The sequence below is a fragment of the Vidua macroura genome, chromosome 5 (genome assembly GCF_024509145.1).
Source record: "Vidua macroura isolate BioBank_ID:100142 chromosome 5, ASM2450914v1, whole genome shotgun sequence".
Lineage (NCBI taxonomy): Eukaryota > Metazoa > Chordata > Aves > Passeriformes > Viduidae > Vidua > Vidua macroura.
In genome coordinates this window covers 30,772,064-30,787,918 of record NC_071575.1, presented here as the reverse complement: position 1 = coordinate 30,787,918, position 15,855 = coordinate 30,772,064, and the positions used below count along the sequence as shown (strand labels likewise).

General features: G+C 41.2%; 1 protein-coding gene across 1 annotated transcript; it reads right to left on the bottom strand.

Moving 5' to 3' along the window:
- Window positions 1-2,009: 2,009 nt before the first annotated feature.
- Window positions 2,010-13,832, bottom strand: CMAS (cytidine monophosphate N-acetylneuraminic acid synthetase). The gene is made up of 8 exons (XM_053978800.1): window positions 13,622-13,832; window positions 10,816-10,958; window positions 10,443-10,598; window positions 7,627-7,760; window positions 6,673-6,767; window positions 5,863-6,034; window positions 4,204-4,354; window positions 2,010-3,456 (listed from the first exon to the last, which is right to left on the bottom strand). Exons 1-8 carry the CDS (start codon window positions 13,780-13,782, stop codon window positions 3,182-3,184), a joined length of 1,287 nt encoding a protein of 428 aa, XP_053834775.1. The 5' UTR covers window positions 13,783-13,832; the 3' UTR covers window positions 2,010-3,181.
- Window positions 13,833-15,855: the final 2,023 nt, after the last annotated feature.

Genomic DNA, 15,855 nt, shown 5'->3' with positions numbered 1-15,855 from the left:
GCTACTGCTGCCAATGAACCTGATTCCTGTCTTCCACCATCCATTTTATCCTCCCACAACCCTTTGGAATGCTACAGCCTTTTCAACACAAAATAAACAAAACCTGCAGTATTCAAGATACACACAAGCCACTGAATTATACAATGGATTAATTATTTTTACCCTATTTTCTATATTTCCTTTTCTAATAATTTCTGCTTTTTTAACTGCTAGCACACACTTCAAACCACTAGATAATTTTCTGAATTATAATTGCTCTGTGAAAATGGATATTGTAATACATATGACATTAGGACTGTTTTTCAGTTAAGCTCAGCTTATTTTATACATATCTCCCCAGTTTCACCAGGCCCTCTCTTTACTAACCTGAATAATTTGGTAGCATTACCTTCACATTGCTCACTGCTCATTCTCTTCCATGCCTCCCTCACAGCAGAAGGAATGCTCTATTAAACCAGAGCCACATCCATAAACATATCTAGAATCAGAAATGGGGATAGACCAACCTGCCCCAGAAGGAGAGAAACAAACACACCATCCAAAGATTTTTCAGATAAGTGTATTAAACTTTCCAGATAACTGGTAAGTTTTTCTAACCCATTTATGAATCATGTTCACACATAACGGTGTTTTTCTTCTGTACAGCATTTCTGCTCTTGTAATGGTAACAATTAGGATGATTGGTCATGCTGGGTGGAATTAGACTAATTTAGACTTATTTCTGCAAAAGGTAAATAGTGTTTTAAGACCACACTAACAGAAAAAAAAAATTAAAACGAAAAACCTTCCTCCACATGGGCTCTGGAAAAACTAGTTACCTAAAATGTGTGATCTAGGTTTAAAAGTCTTAAAAACTTGAAATCAGCAAGTATGAAAACATACTTCTGACTTCAAAAGGCTGAGATATATGTGATTCATATTGATTTGAAATTACTTAAGGTCAGAACTTGTTGCATCACCGAACAGGAACTGGAGAGGAAGACAAACTGAATGGGAGAAAAAGCAGATAAAAATAAGTAATTGGGAGTCAGAAGTAGATGAAGGTGTGAAGGATTAATCTGGGCATTAAATCTGTCCGCCTTTGCAATCATAAGTCATTTATGTGGCACTTGTGAATTTGGGAGTGTATGATTTGCAGTACAGAAACTCACCACAAGCCAGCCCATTACCATTCTCTACTTAAAAGACTAAAGAAAGCTGTTTATTTAAAATTTGAGGTAATCAGCTATTTTTTCATAATAGCTTATTACAAATATTTACAAAGTTTCCTGTTTTTCCATTTCATATAATCATGACAGCCTACATTAACTAAGACCTTCTTTGGAATACCCTAAGTTAATTGAAGCAAAAAAACAAGTGCTCACATGGCCAAAAGATGATCTCAAAATTAGCCCAGAACATCAAACCTGACCATTGAAATCTACTCTGAATGAACAATACCCCTCTAATCAAAGGCAGATGTAGTGTCACATGTACTGGAACAAGCCTTGGAAAAATATTCTACACATATGAACCTTTCCTGGGACAGAGGATTTCACCTCTAAGGTGAAAGAGTTACCCTCACTGTCTGCCTCTCTGACTCCCAAATACTTCATATGATTGAGGCTCTTCCATAAAATCAAGAGGAGTAATTAAGGCATCCCTCTTCCTACCCTATAATTAGGCTTTCCACTACAGTGTGGGCAGTACAAATCTGAACCTTTCAGGCAACAGATCCTGCATATCCCTTATCTTTTTCTGGTAAACAGTCTCTAGACCTCTTTTATCCTTTGTACTCTTTCCAATGTAAGATTATACCATGTATTTCTAAACAACAATTCATCAAAGTGACAACACTGATGTCCAAGATGTGGCTCTCCTCTTGTCAAAGTCCATGGGATTTATCCAGCACAGAACCCTAAAACGTGACTGAAAGGAGACACTTAAATTTAGGTGACTTAGAGTTGATTAGTACAATAAACTATTTATCTGTTAACTGTAGATAGGCAGTAAATCATTTCAGTTCAACATTTTGTTTTGTGAAAGGAAGTAAACACAAAGTTTATTAGAGGCCAATATTTCAGGTGATATACTGGGAGTATAACTATTTATACAATACAATATTTAGCAGAAAAACAGAATAAAATGACAAGCATTATCATTCACCTCACTTGTAATTGCCTGCTAACCATGGTTATTTTTAATTTTTAGCATAACCCAAACCAGAACTTGACTCTGATATATACTATTGTATTTGTAATGTACAATACAAATCCTATTTTCAATAAATACAAGCATGTAAACCAGTTTTAACATGCTAAAAACAGTCTGTATATATATTTTATATAAACCCACATCAACTATGGTTTGGTGGCTTTTTTTTTTTAACAGCAGCTACTTTTCCATACAATAAACTTTAAGATTTTTATTTGGCTTTAACTCATTTAAGGTTGCAATATAGTCTTCATAGAAAGAAACTGAGTTTCTGCAAAGATCTCAAAGACAATGGGGAATTTAACTCCAAATTTGGCAAAATATTAATTTAGGCACTACAGTAACACCCAAAATAAACAGATTCCAACAAGCACAATTCCAAATCTGATTTAATTATTTATAAGCTTCAAACTGAACATATGTTAAAGTGATTTTTTAAACGAATATTAACTTGTTTTACAGTAACTGTGTTCTATTTTAAAAATAGAGGAGGAAGTTTTATTGATAAGTACTTTACACCTCTCTGGCATATGTTAAAACTCTTCCTTGCTAAGAACAAAGCCTGTAAAATGCAATCACACAACCACAACACCATGCATTTGATAAAAGAAATGCAAACCATATGAGCAGAACTGACAAAAGTTTTGGGTTTTTTAAGCCTGAATTACAAATCTTCAAGTCATGCAAAATCATTGATCCTTGAAAACATTCAGATTATGAAACAAAGATGGATAATTCCTGTAGGACAGGTGTGATGATTAAGAGCAGATTTACAGGGACACTCTTTTGTAGCATTCCTCCCACTGCACTTAAATGACTTTTAAAATCATCATGATATGATGATATTTTCAGCAGATAATCATGAAAGTGGGACCTGGAGTTAGAGGGAGACACCTTTTTAAATCTCCTGTGCTGTAAAATTTGAAAGGCAAGCATTCCTTTGGGATATGGATGTACTGAGAAAGAAAAGCAGGACTGACCAACGGTGTTACTCTTTTTCCATCAGTTCCGTATTTCCTTTCCTGCTGTTCTTATCTCTCCCCATTTCCTTCCCTGCTGAGCTGATTTCTTCCAGCTGCTTCCTTGCAGAGTTCACTTTCTCTAAGAGCAGGAATATGTGCTCTGCAAACTCCCGCACAGCTCCACAGCCACCTCTGCTCTTACAGATGTAGCCAGCAGCCTTCTGAGCAGCAGCACAGGCATCAGCAGGCACACCACTCATGCCTGCCTGCTTCAGGCACTCCACATCAGACTCCTCGTTTCCTAGGGAGAAAGATGACAGGCAAGACCAAATATCACAGAAGGGAAAGAATCAGTATTTTTCTCAGTGTTTTTCTGGGTATGCATTGATCTGATTTTTGAATTTTTTTTTTTTTGGTCACAATGTTCATCTCAGCAGCTCAATAGCACTTTGCACATGCAAGTCAGGTGTTGGAAAATCTTGGTGAACCATGTAAATGATGATCACATTTCACAATCTTCAGGCAAGAGAATGCTACTTTTAAGAGCAGTAAAATTATATGAGTAGCTGAATAAGCACTGGCAGGACTCCTCACTTAGCCGGTCACTGAAATACAGTTTAGCACAGAAGCACATGGTTTTCAGTTCTAATTATGCCCATTTCTGATTACCATTTCAGAAAATAATCTATACAATATCCCTCTGAAATGAACTAGAATCAGTTCAAAATTGTCAGCTCTAAGTGTATGCTTATCAACATTTTGATATCAAAATGTTTCCTAAAAACAAAAGCTTTCCTATATCCCACTGGAAAAACAGTGAAGACTTCCCTTCCCAAATTACACAGATTCATCAATGTCTGTAACAATTAGATTGAACCCTAACAGGCTTTAAAATACCTGCTTTTGGTGATTGTGTGCTGCAATGTGCACAGCAATCTCATTAAATTCAGTGTATTTACAAAGAGAAAAGTGGTTTGAAGCTCAGCAGCAGTATATTCTATTTGTCTATGCTATTTAAATTGAATAAACCAAAAGAAAAGGAACTGACCTAAGTAAGCCACCTCTTTCCAGCTCAAACCCATGTCCTCCTGCCAGTCCTTCAGAACCTGTAGTTTATTTGTTACACTGACATTTACTACACATCCCAGCTGCATGGCTGACAGAGTTTTTGAACAATCTCTGTCAGAGATGAGTCGAACCTATTGAAATAAAATTAGAGTAAGTTCTACCTCCAAAGAATAGGACATATAAGTTGATTTACTGTTACAAAAAAAGCAGTTTTGCTAGTAGAAGCTCTCTCAGGTACCAGAAAAGCATTGAATGACTGATTTTCAAAACTCAGAGCAGAAGTGATTAGCATCCAAAACCACACAGAGTCTTGAGGTTCCTTTAGAAAGGTGAGTACCTTTCTTCAGCCCTCTCTGATGTTCAAAAATAATTTACATTTGTCTTTTAAAATGCAACATGTACTAAATAAAATACTAAATATCACAGTATGGTGGCATGGTGACTATCTAGTGCAGTATGATCCAATTATGTCACCGTGTGGAATGAGAGAATTCCCAAGAAAGATTTCTGAAATATTTGCCAAAGTAGAACATGAAGTTTTTTCCTTGGCCCCTCTACTTAATAACATAACTTTATTTATAGCAGCATTTCAGAGCATCAAACCAACACTACACAGACTGAAGCAGCACAGCACATTTATCTCTGGAAGTTCATTCCAAATTCGAAGTTTCAGGAATGGTGCACAAGGTAAGCTAAAACCAGAAGATAATTTCAGCAGGATCTTTAGAAATCTCAGATGCAAATCTTTCAGGTTTTCTGTCAAAGATGTAGACAAGCTTATGTTCCCTCATTGCTTTTAAATACAAACAAATGCTTGACACTGATTTTAAGTACAGAATGAAGAGAAGTGGAGCACAAAGCAGGCTTGTATCAGCAACACAGACTAGAAATAAATAAAGTGCAGCACAAAGACCTAGAGGTTTTTAATGAAACATTCCAAGTCAAAGAAAGTATGGAAATGGGCTCCCACAGGCAACAAAACAGTGATTACAAGCTTGCTACCCCTCTGGCTTCCCAGAAAATGAAGCTGAGGGACTGCTGAAAAAACATCTACTCCATTTCACAGGAGTGGGCTCTAGGGTGACCTAAGTACAGCCTTCCGGTGCCTGAAGGAAGCCCACAGGAAAGATGGAGAGAGATTCTTGACAAGAGCCTGGAGTGACAGGACAAGGGGGAATGGCTTCACACTGACAGAGAGCAGGTTTAGATTGGATATGAGGAAGAAATTGTTCCCTGTGAGAGTGGTGAGGCCCTGGCACAGGGTGCCCAGAGAAGCTGTGGCTGCCCCTGGATCCCTGGCAGTGTCCAAAGCCAGGCTGAATGGGGCTCTGAGCAACCTGGGCTAGTGGAATGTGTCCCTGCTCACGGCAGGGGGTTGGAACAAGATGGTCCAGCCCAGGCCATTCTGTGATTCTGTGAAAGAGGCTGTAATTACTGTGATTGAGAACTTTCTCAAAACACTAATTTTCCTCTGAGGGTTCTGAGGATAACATTTGTCCCAACCAATATATTATGTTGCTTGATCACAAGTACTGTGAAAAAACTTCAACTTCTATGCTGCAAGAATGTAATTCTTTGGAATCTTTTAATGTGCAGGTTACATGAGACATGAAGGCTCACTCTTCAGAACAGCACTTACCTGGATTCCTTTTTTCTTTAACAGATCAATGCCAACAATATCTCTGTAATCGTAGGAGACCATTTCCTTGTGATCTTCTGTCACATAAATGCGACCATTGGTCAGGCATCCATCAATACTGCAAACCAAGAGCTTCACCTCTTTTAGTGGCTCCTTTCCAAAATATCCAAAGCTAGACAAAGAAATTATCTTTTTAGGATGGAAGTTTTTGCACACTTCAAAACCCCAAGTATTTCCCATACAATTGTAACCTTCAGACAGAAGAATCAGCTTTGAAATTCTTCTTTTCTAATGTTTTTTTCTCATAATCATCACTCTCCAATTATACTGTCCCTCTTCAAAGAAACTAACAGAACCATCCAAAAGACAGTTTATTTATGTCATCCATTTAAAAATTAGGATGAAAAAGGCACAGAAAATATACTCCATTCCCACCCATTATTTCCTTAGAGCCCTCTACACAAACATTCCCATTCCTGGGTATCAGTTATAGTGGTCTGGAGCATGGAAGTCTGAGGCACCTCAGCTGGAAAAGCTAGAGATGATGCTAACACATTGATGAAGTATAGTAGGGCTTACACTCTTCACCAAGCTGAACTTCAAGGAAAAAAATCAAACTACCAAAACCCCACTATGTAACAAAGGTAATTCAGCTGATTTCAACAGAGAGAGGAAAAAATCCTGGGCAGAAATAAAGCTGCCCAATTATCTTTGATCTCCATTGCTTACATTCCATACATTATGAATTCACATGACCACACTTTCAAACAAGCAGCACCAAAGAAATAAGGGAATAAAAAGTTCTTTTACCTCAACACTCTCTGCTCTGCAATAGGCCAGTCAATGTCTATGTCAATATCCACACTGTGCTCTGCACGCATTTCATAGTAGGCCATTTTACCACCCTGAAGGAAATAAAATCCACTCAAATTTTCTGCTTAGGTCAACACAAACAAAAAATTCTAAAATTTAGCACTGTGCAATAAAAGCCAAGTGCCTGGTTACACAGTGGCCACCATGGCTTATATAAAAGTGAACCATCAATTATGTTTCTGCCAGTGACACAGAACAGTTAATAACTATTGAAGAAATTTCTATTTTACAACTAGAGAAAGTGTGCAAGATACTATGCATTATAGCAATTACATCACACTAATTTCACTAGATCTTTTAATCAGTAAAATAGTAATACCTTCAGCATTTATTTAGGAAGACTACTATTATTATTATTTGCTTACTGTTACTTAATTTCCAATGGCAAAATATCCACCACACCCCAGTGTTGTTCTGCATCACTACGTTGAGATGTTAATATCAGGAAAGGGAAAAAGACTGTTAAAGTTACAATATAAATTTGGGGTAAGATTAAACTGGCTGAACATAGAAATTTACAGATTATGACAAGGCTCTGACACTGCATGAAGCTCAGTTTCACACCTTCAGTGGCACTAAAATGAATTCTAAGATACACTGGTGAACTCATGCAAAACTCAACTCAGTACTGTATTGGTTTAGGGTTAAAGCTATATAAGACATTTATTTGCATAAATTTATTTGCTATGGAGGATGCTGTTACTGGAAACTGGAACTGCCCTATAACTAGCCCTGCTAAGTTACAAACAAATAGCAAACTGTTCTGGGGTCAGAGTGCTGTTATTTCACACTGACTGCATCAGAAATCAAAACAGAGTATTGAATTCAGAACCCTCTACAGCAAGAGTAGATGTATTATTCTGAAGAGCATGAAAAGCCAGAAGCACTAACCTGCAAATAGCCTTTCTCAATCAGATGCCTCTTGGCAAAATAAAACGAGCCATTTTCATAGAGCTCCCCAGGCCAGTCTTGTCTGCGGTACCGCTTTGCTGGATTCAGGTTTTGGGGTTCTGTCATCTTGTTTTCTGTTAACAGAGGGAAAAAAAGACAAAATAAGCTTTAAATAATTCCTGTTCAGAGTCACTTAACATCCTAAACAACTTTCTGTTGAAAAATTAAGGGAATAATTCAGTCACCAATTTCTCTCATTATTGCCTCTTGCTGCTTAACTCTATAAAGAATCACAGACTGCTTTGGGTTGGAAAGGATGTTAAAGATGATCCAGTTCCTACCCCTTGCCATGGGCAGGGACACCTTTCACTAGCCCAGATTGCTCAGAGCCCCATCCAATCTGGCTTGGAGCACTTCTAGGGATGCAGAATCTACAACTTCTCTGGGGAAGAAGAAAGAAAAAAAACCCAAACCAACCAAACAAAAACAACAACAAAAACCCAAGAGGTTATTTGCTTCAAAACTGTTTCCTACAAGGAGTAGGAGGAACATTCTTCCAGACTGCCCTTGGCAATGTGAAAGAAATACTATTCCTGTACTCCAACTCCTAGTGCACACAGTAATGCCTGAATGCACTTTGATACCAGAAAGGACCAGCCTTAAATGTGGAAGGCGAAAAAAGAGCATATATGAATAATTTTTGCCCGTGAAAACATCTGACACTTCTCCACAATACATCCTATTTAAGGATATGCATTAAGTGTGTTCATAAGTGGTTTAATCAGTGTCCACAAATAAAAACAGCGGTCTGCACAAACACTCGGGAAATCCCATATTATTACCAATGACATGCAGGAAAAGATCCCATATTATTACCAATGACATGCAGCAGAAACCAAATCAAGGACCAGAGACTTTTGTCCTTAAGTCCCTTCAATCCAGATGTACAAAGCAGCTAAAATTCACCAGGTCTCAGGATCCAGTAACCACGAGGCACTTAGAGGGCATTCTCAAACACCCAAAACATCCTGAGGCTAACATCCTGATACACACACACACCTTGTGTTTCATAACCAACTAAAGCTTTGTGCTCACTGAAGTAATCATGTCCAGTCAGAGAGAGACTTCTTTCTCTTTCAGGATCTATCAATATTAAACCTTAATGCAGAAGGAGCAACAGAACTACACAAAAAAAACCCCAAAAAACCAAAAAACCAAAAAACAAAAAAAAAAAAAACCCAAAAACAAACAAACAAACAAAGAAAAAAAAAAAAACAAAAAACCAAAACAACAACAACAACAAAAAAACCTCCATGAAATTATTTTCGTATAATCAGTACTCTAAAGCTGTTTGGAAAAATAAAAATAAAAATAAAAACCAATGTATAATGCTGTTGTGAATCACTGTCACTTGAAACACCACACACCTGAAAGGCCATTTGCATTTATCCTTAAGCTGCTCATGTTGGCACAATGTGCTTCCAGCTCTCCTCAGTCCTTGCAGTTGAATGATTCCTTATCTCTCACCACATTAAAACGTTTAGATGTCACTTTGTGCTGAAGAATTACTTCTTTTTTTTAGGTAGGCTTCGAGGCTTTCTTATTTAACAATCTGCCTATGGGACACAACCACTTCAGAAAGCCACATGGCAGATCCACATGGGATTTATTCTTTCACATTTGTCCCTTCCAGCATCTCAAGATGTGCATTTGGCTTCCTAAACTGCAATCCACAGAACCATGAAATTGCCATCCATGCTTTTGATACTCCTCTTATACTGCACAAACAAAAAGTGTCACTTATTTCTCCTCTTATGGGGAACAATGACAATGTTCAAGTGTCCATTCTAAACAAAGGCTTAACTTTTATTTCAACTTATCTCTCAGATCAAGCCTCATTCGTTACACATGCTCTTTTACAGCATGATGCTTTCTAAACTCACAAAAAATGTCATCTGAAGCAATTTATATCTCAACAGAATAATTGTAATGCCTGAGTAACCTTAATTCAAAAAACAAACCCAAAAAACCCACCAAAACTCCTGAGAGCACCTGAAATAACCATTTTTAAAAAATGAAGAAAAAATTTCTGCTTTAATTACAGAAACAAAGCTAACATACAAAACATGCAGAATAGCTCTTTATACCAGGACAAAAGGAGGTTTATAGCTAAACCAAGGTGTAATCTTTATTTGTAAAATTTCAGTCTTTGGTCATCTTGGCCTCTGTGGCTGAGAGGCATATCTTCTCTGGGAAAAACCAGTCATGTTTTTCTGGATGAGCTAACCAACGTGAGTTCAGCTCTCATGACTCAAAGGCATTTTGCAACGTGACGTAAGTCAGCAGCCAAATTATCAGGATGAAACAAAACCTAAGTCTCCAGGCCAAGAGAGTGTCATCCCATCCTCACCAAGATTTTATTTCACATTACTGGTCATTTGTTAGCTACTGCACAGCAAGAACAAACAGTTTTCTAGTTAGGACCTCAGTGTCATGTCTGGATTCAAGTTAACATGTAAGGTTTTTTTTTTTTTTGGGAACTGTATCTTCAGCTGGACAAGCTAATATAATTTTAATAGAATTTTAATTTTTACAAAACAGTTACAGAAAGGCTCAGCAATGCTCAGTAATGGACAGTAATGGCTCAGATACCAATGCTTGGAGGGAAGTTCTAAGCCATCTCAAATCTCTCAGAGAGAACTCAGTCCATGCCTCAGACATCACTTCCTAAAATAGCACAGGTATGAAAAACAAGAATTTGGGAAAAAAAAAAAGAAAAAAAAGTATAACTGTAACCAGAAACATCTAAATATTACCTCCTTTCTTTACCTCACTCCATCTGAATTGATGCCTCCTCACAACAGAGAAGACAGAATCAAAGCCCTCCTTCTGGATCAAATCTGCCACTTTTATAAGGTCACTGGGATGTAAACAGGGAGATGTTGCTTGAATATTTCCTACAATATCCACCTCTAAAGAAAAACAAAGAGACATTTATGAAAAAATTCACATCTTTAGTAACACAACTGCAAAGTGTGATATGAGTAAGTACCCCACACACACAAAAGGAAAAAAAAAATCTTTCTGGGTTTTATTTACTCAATGCTTTACTTATTTTTCTAAATAATAAGTACATCAGCCCTCTGGGGCTACAATATAAAAGCTCAGCATACTTCATCCCTGATTTACCATGATGATGATTGAGAAACTCTGTGATGGCTTCTAGGGAAGTTGAAGAGTCCTGAGAGACTTCAGGGCTTCTGCGATGGACCTGAGCACCAAACTGCTTCGCAACCTTCTCGATGTCATCATGGTCTGTGGAAACCCATATGCTGTTGGCAGACAGTGCAGAAAATAATATAAAGAATAAATCCCACCATTGTTGACTTGCCTGTTGTAATTTAACCTGAAAAAACTCCCCAGCTTGTTTATGTCTGTACTACACCTTGCAATGAAAGAACTAGTTCTTGTATTTGTATTTGTGTATTAACACAATCTTTTATTGTGTTAATAAAACTATCCTAGTCAGCCCAACAAACAGCTTTTAACAACAGGGATAAAAACCACCAGTGTAAAATCTGAATCTTGAGTTGCATTCCATGCAGAAAGCTTAAGCAACATAAAATTTAAGAGTGTTACCAGAAAAATCCAGTGTCAGCTCAAATAATTTGTTAGGCATGTTAACAAATCAATGAATTGTGAATGCGTTGGATGTGGCATTCAGAATCATGTAAGAGTTTAGTTTACAACAAGTAAAACTGCCACAAAGTTAAAATATTAGCTAATGCTGCAAGTGTGTTAAAATGTGTTAATTGGGCTCCATGCACTCCGAGAGAAGGAGCTGTTCAAGTTCCATATGTTTTGGCACAGAAAACTTCCAGTACTGGTAAAGCAAGATTGCGATCGTTCAGGGAAAATAAACATTTACAAAAGGAAGGGCTAATTCTGAATATCATGTGATGACAAACACTGAGCAACTGTGAAGCCACGGCTGTCATCGTGGTGACAAAAAAGCATGAGAGGTGTAAAAACAAAAGCTATAAAAAATCACCCTTCCTCTCCCAGCAATGCTGGCATTCTCAATGCACTATCCACAGCAAATGGTGCTGCAGTTACATTACTTCCTCCAAAGACATTGTGGGATCATCAGAAGAAAAATATGTGTGACAGCGACAGCAATGGCAAGTCACACTCACAAGAACAAACACACAAGAGGTGTTTTCCAGAAACTGCTTTGGGATGGTGAACTTAAATACACACTCTCCATTCAACCACCAGAGTTTTGTTGTGTAACAGGTACCTTGCACAGCTGTTCCAAAGGTGACAAGGCAAACCTGGTCCATGTACACCTACTGCACCTGCCATGCCTCAAAGTCAGGCTGCCCAACCCTGACTTGTTTCCTCTTGGGAAAATTCAGATGCCAAACAGAAGCCACAGCAGGTCATTCAGCAATACAGATTCACAATCATTAAGAAATTATCAGTAACCAGAAGTGTTCCTGTCTGTTTCTTTATTAAAAATAAAAGAGAGTGCTGCATCCTCTACTTTTCAGATACAGCAAGACAGGTTTTCCAGGCTAGATAATGATAGAGCAGCCATGAGATACAGAATCCTCTCGATTTAGCTGGGCTACATTTCTCCTTGACTTGCTCTGAGCATTATGCAGCAGGTTTGCACTGGGAACCTGCCTCTAAGTGTGCTACACACCAAGCACATCCTAACCACAGCTTTAATTATCAGCAAATGTGTAGAAAATCCTCAGTCTTGCTCCTGCAGAAAAATCTCTCTATTCTCAACACCAAGAACACACGTGTTTCTATCTAGCTCTAATTATTGCTTCTGAAGTTTCAGGCACTTGGCCACAAACTGAGCTTCTCTTCTGTGTCACATGGGCACACAAGATTATCTCCTTCAACTTGACATTTGAGTGAGACTGCTTCTGATGTGCTGGGTCCAGCTGTGGGCTCCCTGATACCAAAAAGGAAAACGGGAGCAAGCTCAGCAGGAGCCAGCATGATGACTGGGCCTGGGAGCACACATGTGCCAGGAGATGCTGAAAGAGATATCTCAGCAAGGGGGTGATCACTGCTGGGCAGGTAGAGAGAAAATAAGGAGAATTTTTCTGGGTGAGTGCAGTGAAAGGAACAGAAGGGCTGTGGGGTCTCCATCCTTGGAGATGCCAAGCTCAGTGCCCACTGTCATGAGTCCCAAATGACCATGAACCAAAGTCATCCTGTGCTTCAGCAGTTCACAGGAGATCATCTCCAGCATGGCAGTCCCATTTAATGCAGATGTCTTAATGAAGTAAACCCATCAATAATTACAACATCACCATCTAGTAGCCACCCAACCACACATCAGAACAACTTTAATTTCAATTTACTGTGTTGTGAGACTTTAATTTCTTCATTCCTCTGCTGCTCACCCTCAGCAGGAAGGGACAGCTGTGTTCTTGACAAGGTTCTTGCCTTGCCTGACCCTTAACCTGGTGCCACAGTTTGTCTTAAGCAAGGATGAATCCTGCCTCACTGGCAGAGTCACAGCCTGGATCAGGCTGGAAGGGACCACAGCAGCTCAGCTGGTCCCACCTCTGTGCTCTAGCAGGGTCACCTGGAGCAGGCTGGAGAGGATTCCATCCAGGCAGCTTTTGAGTATCTGCACCGAGGGAGACTCCACACCCTCCCAGGGCAGCCTGATCCAGTAAAGGAGCTCTACCTCATGTCCAGGTGAACTCCCGGGCATGAATTCCTGACGTTTCTCCTGTCCCACTGCTGGGCTCCACGGCGCAGAGGCTGGTCCCTGCTCTGAGCCCTCCCTGCAGACACTGACAGTCATCCCTAAAACGCTCTTGACGAAGCGGCGGTTTCCCCCAGCCCCTCCCTGGGCCAGGGTCCCTCGGCACATCTATCCCGAACTGGAACCCCCCAGCACGTCCATCCCGAACCAGAACCCGCCGGGGGAAGGGGAAGAGGAGGGGAGGCGGCGCATGCGCACCTGTGGAAGACGCCGGCATCGATAGCGGCGCGCAGCACCCAGCCGATGAGCGGCACCCCCGCCAGCAGCTTGATGTTCTTCAGCGGGATCCCTTTGCTGCCGCCCCGCGCCAACACCAGCGCGGCCAGGTGGGGCTGCGGCCGCCCCTCGCCCGCATCCATGGCCGTGTCTCTGTCCCTTCCCGCTCCGCTCCCCTCCCGCCGCGCCCTGCCACGCGCACGGACTGCCCCCTGGGGCATGCCGGGAAATGTAGTCCTGCGCTGCTGTGCATGCGTGTGGGGAGAGCGGCGGAGAGACGCCGGGGGACAGCGAGGGACGCGCCGTGTGGGGGGCTCGAGTGGGGGGTGCGGGGGATCATCCGCCCTTTAAGGAGGAGAGGGTGCTCTTTTGGCACAAGGTGCCCCGCATAATCCGGTCTTCGTGCTTGCTTTCCACGGCTGGCTGGCTGGCTGGCTGGCTGGCTGGCTGGCTGGCTGGCTGGCTGGCTGGCTGGCTGGCTGGCTGGCTGGCTGGCTGGCTGGCTGGCTGGCTGGCTGGCTGGCTGGCTGGCTGGCTGGCTGGCTGGCTGGCTGGCTGGCTGGCTGGACGGACTTCTGCAGTGTGTATCTCTTTAGTCTAGATAAGACTGCGAGGGAATCTCATGTAAATATCTCAAAGGGTGCCAAGAGGATGGTGCCAGACTCCAGTGACAGGACGAGGAGCACTGGCCACAAGAAGCTCAGCAGGAGGGAGAATTTCTGCACACTCTCAGAGCCCTGGAACAGCTGCCCAGGGAAGACCTGGAGCCTCCCTCTCTGGGGACATTCCAACCCCACCGGGACACGCTCCTGTGTCACCTGCTCCAGGTGGCCGAGCTGAGCAGGGGGTTGGACAGGGTGATCTCCAGAGGTCACTATAATCATAATTATTTGTTAATCCTGTGGTTCTGCAGCTCTTTGCGGCCGTTGGCAGGACGTGGCTGCTATCCTGTGGGCACAAAGGACATGGCTGTAGGGGAGGTGGGCTCGTCCGCGGAGCCCCGGCCGCCGGGAGCTGAGCCCAGGCACCGTGCCAAACAATTCCGGGTTTTTTTCCGTCCCCAAATGCCGGGGGTTTCTCCAGCCTCATTCCCTTCCCTGCTGAGCAGCCCCGGCAGAGGGCAGAGCAGCCACACGGAGCCTCGTGGTGGGAAGGGGAGCTGGAATGCGCTCCTTGCTGCTCCTTTTCACTTCCTAACAATGTAACAAAGCATAAAAACACGGTGTTGCTATTCCAACTGTCTTATCGAAACCGAATGGGCAAAATAAAGTAATCCACTGCTGACATAAGGCTGCAAGGGAATTTGGGGTTTAATATAATTTAGAAAGTGGAAAGTAGAGGCTGTTGAAGTCACAAAGTCACTCCTGGAGACTCAGGAGCTCAGTCCTGTCTCAGTCCGTGGTGAAAACGTACCACAAGTGGGTCACTGATGTCCTCTGGTTATTCAAGATGTGTTGTGGAGCAGAAGGACCTTACCTATCACTGCCAAACTGAACATTCCCACTTACATTCATCAGTAGGCAGGCATTTAAAAAGAATATTCATACTGGGGGGTTGTTTGTTCTTTCTGAAGTGTTCCAAGAGACCCAGCAGAGATAGACAGCTTGCTCTTCTACTATGCAGATCAAGGCAGCACCTTTCAGGCTTCTTTATTTTTTAATAAGATGAAATTAGTAGCCATAGGGTTCTGAGGAGTGTGATTCCTGCAGGTCACTTTCCATGTACTTATTTTTAATTATTATTTTTTTAACTCCAGCATTTTAAATCTTTGCCACATGCAAACTGCCACACATTTAGCCCTATGCTTCTGTCAGAGTTTGCTGTGCCCACAGCAGACCAAGTTGGAAAAAACCTCCAAGATTATTGAGTCCAAACTTTGACTGAAAACCACTACATCAACGAGACCATGGCACTAAGTACCATATCCTCTGGTTTCTTGACCCCACTGCCTGCCTGGACAGCCCATTCTTGACCACAGTGGGGAAATTAAAACCCCCTGTAATTTGATTCACGACATTGTGAAAATTTTACGATTTATCAATACTAATACTTCAGCTACATAATACAGTTCAGTTCTCTTCTCACAGTCTAGCAATATCCCAAGCAGGGAGCTGAGTCTGGGTTCAACTTTCATTTACATAGAAAGAAATGACATTAGGATATGTGGCACACATCACAGATGCCATACTAGATGGGGTTCACGTAGTAAGAATATT

Coding starts and splice junctions, on each gene's coding strand:
- CMAS (XM_053978800.1), bottom strand. CDS start 13,782: ATGGATGCGGGCGAGGGGCGGCCGCAGCCCCACCTGGCCGCGCTGGTG. Junction 10,959..13,621: donor GATGCCGGCGTCTTCCACAG/GTGCGCATGCGC, acceptor GTCTGCCAACAG/CATATGGGTTTCCACAGACC. Junction 3,457..4,203: donor GAAAGAGGTGGCTTACTTAG/GTCAGTTCCTTT, acceptor CTTTCTCCCTAG/GAAACGAGGAGTCTGATGTG.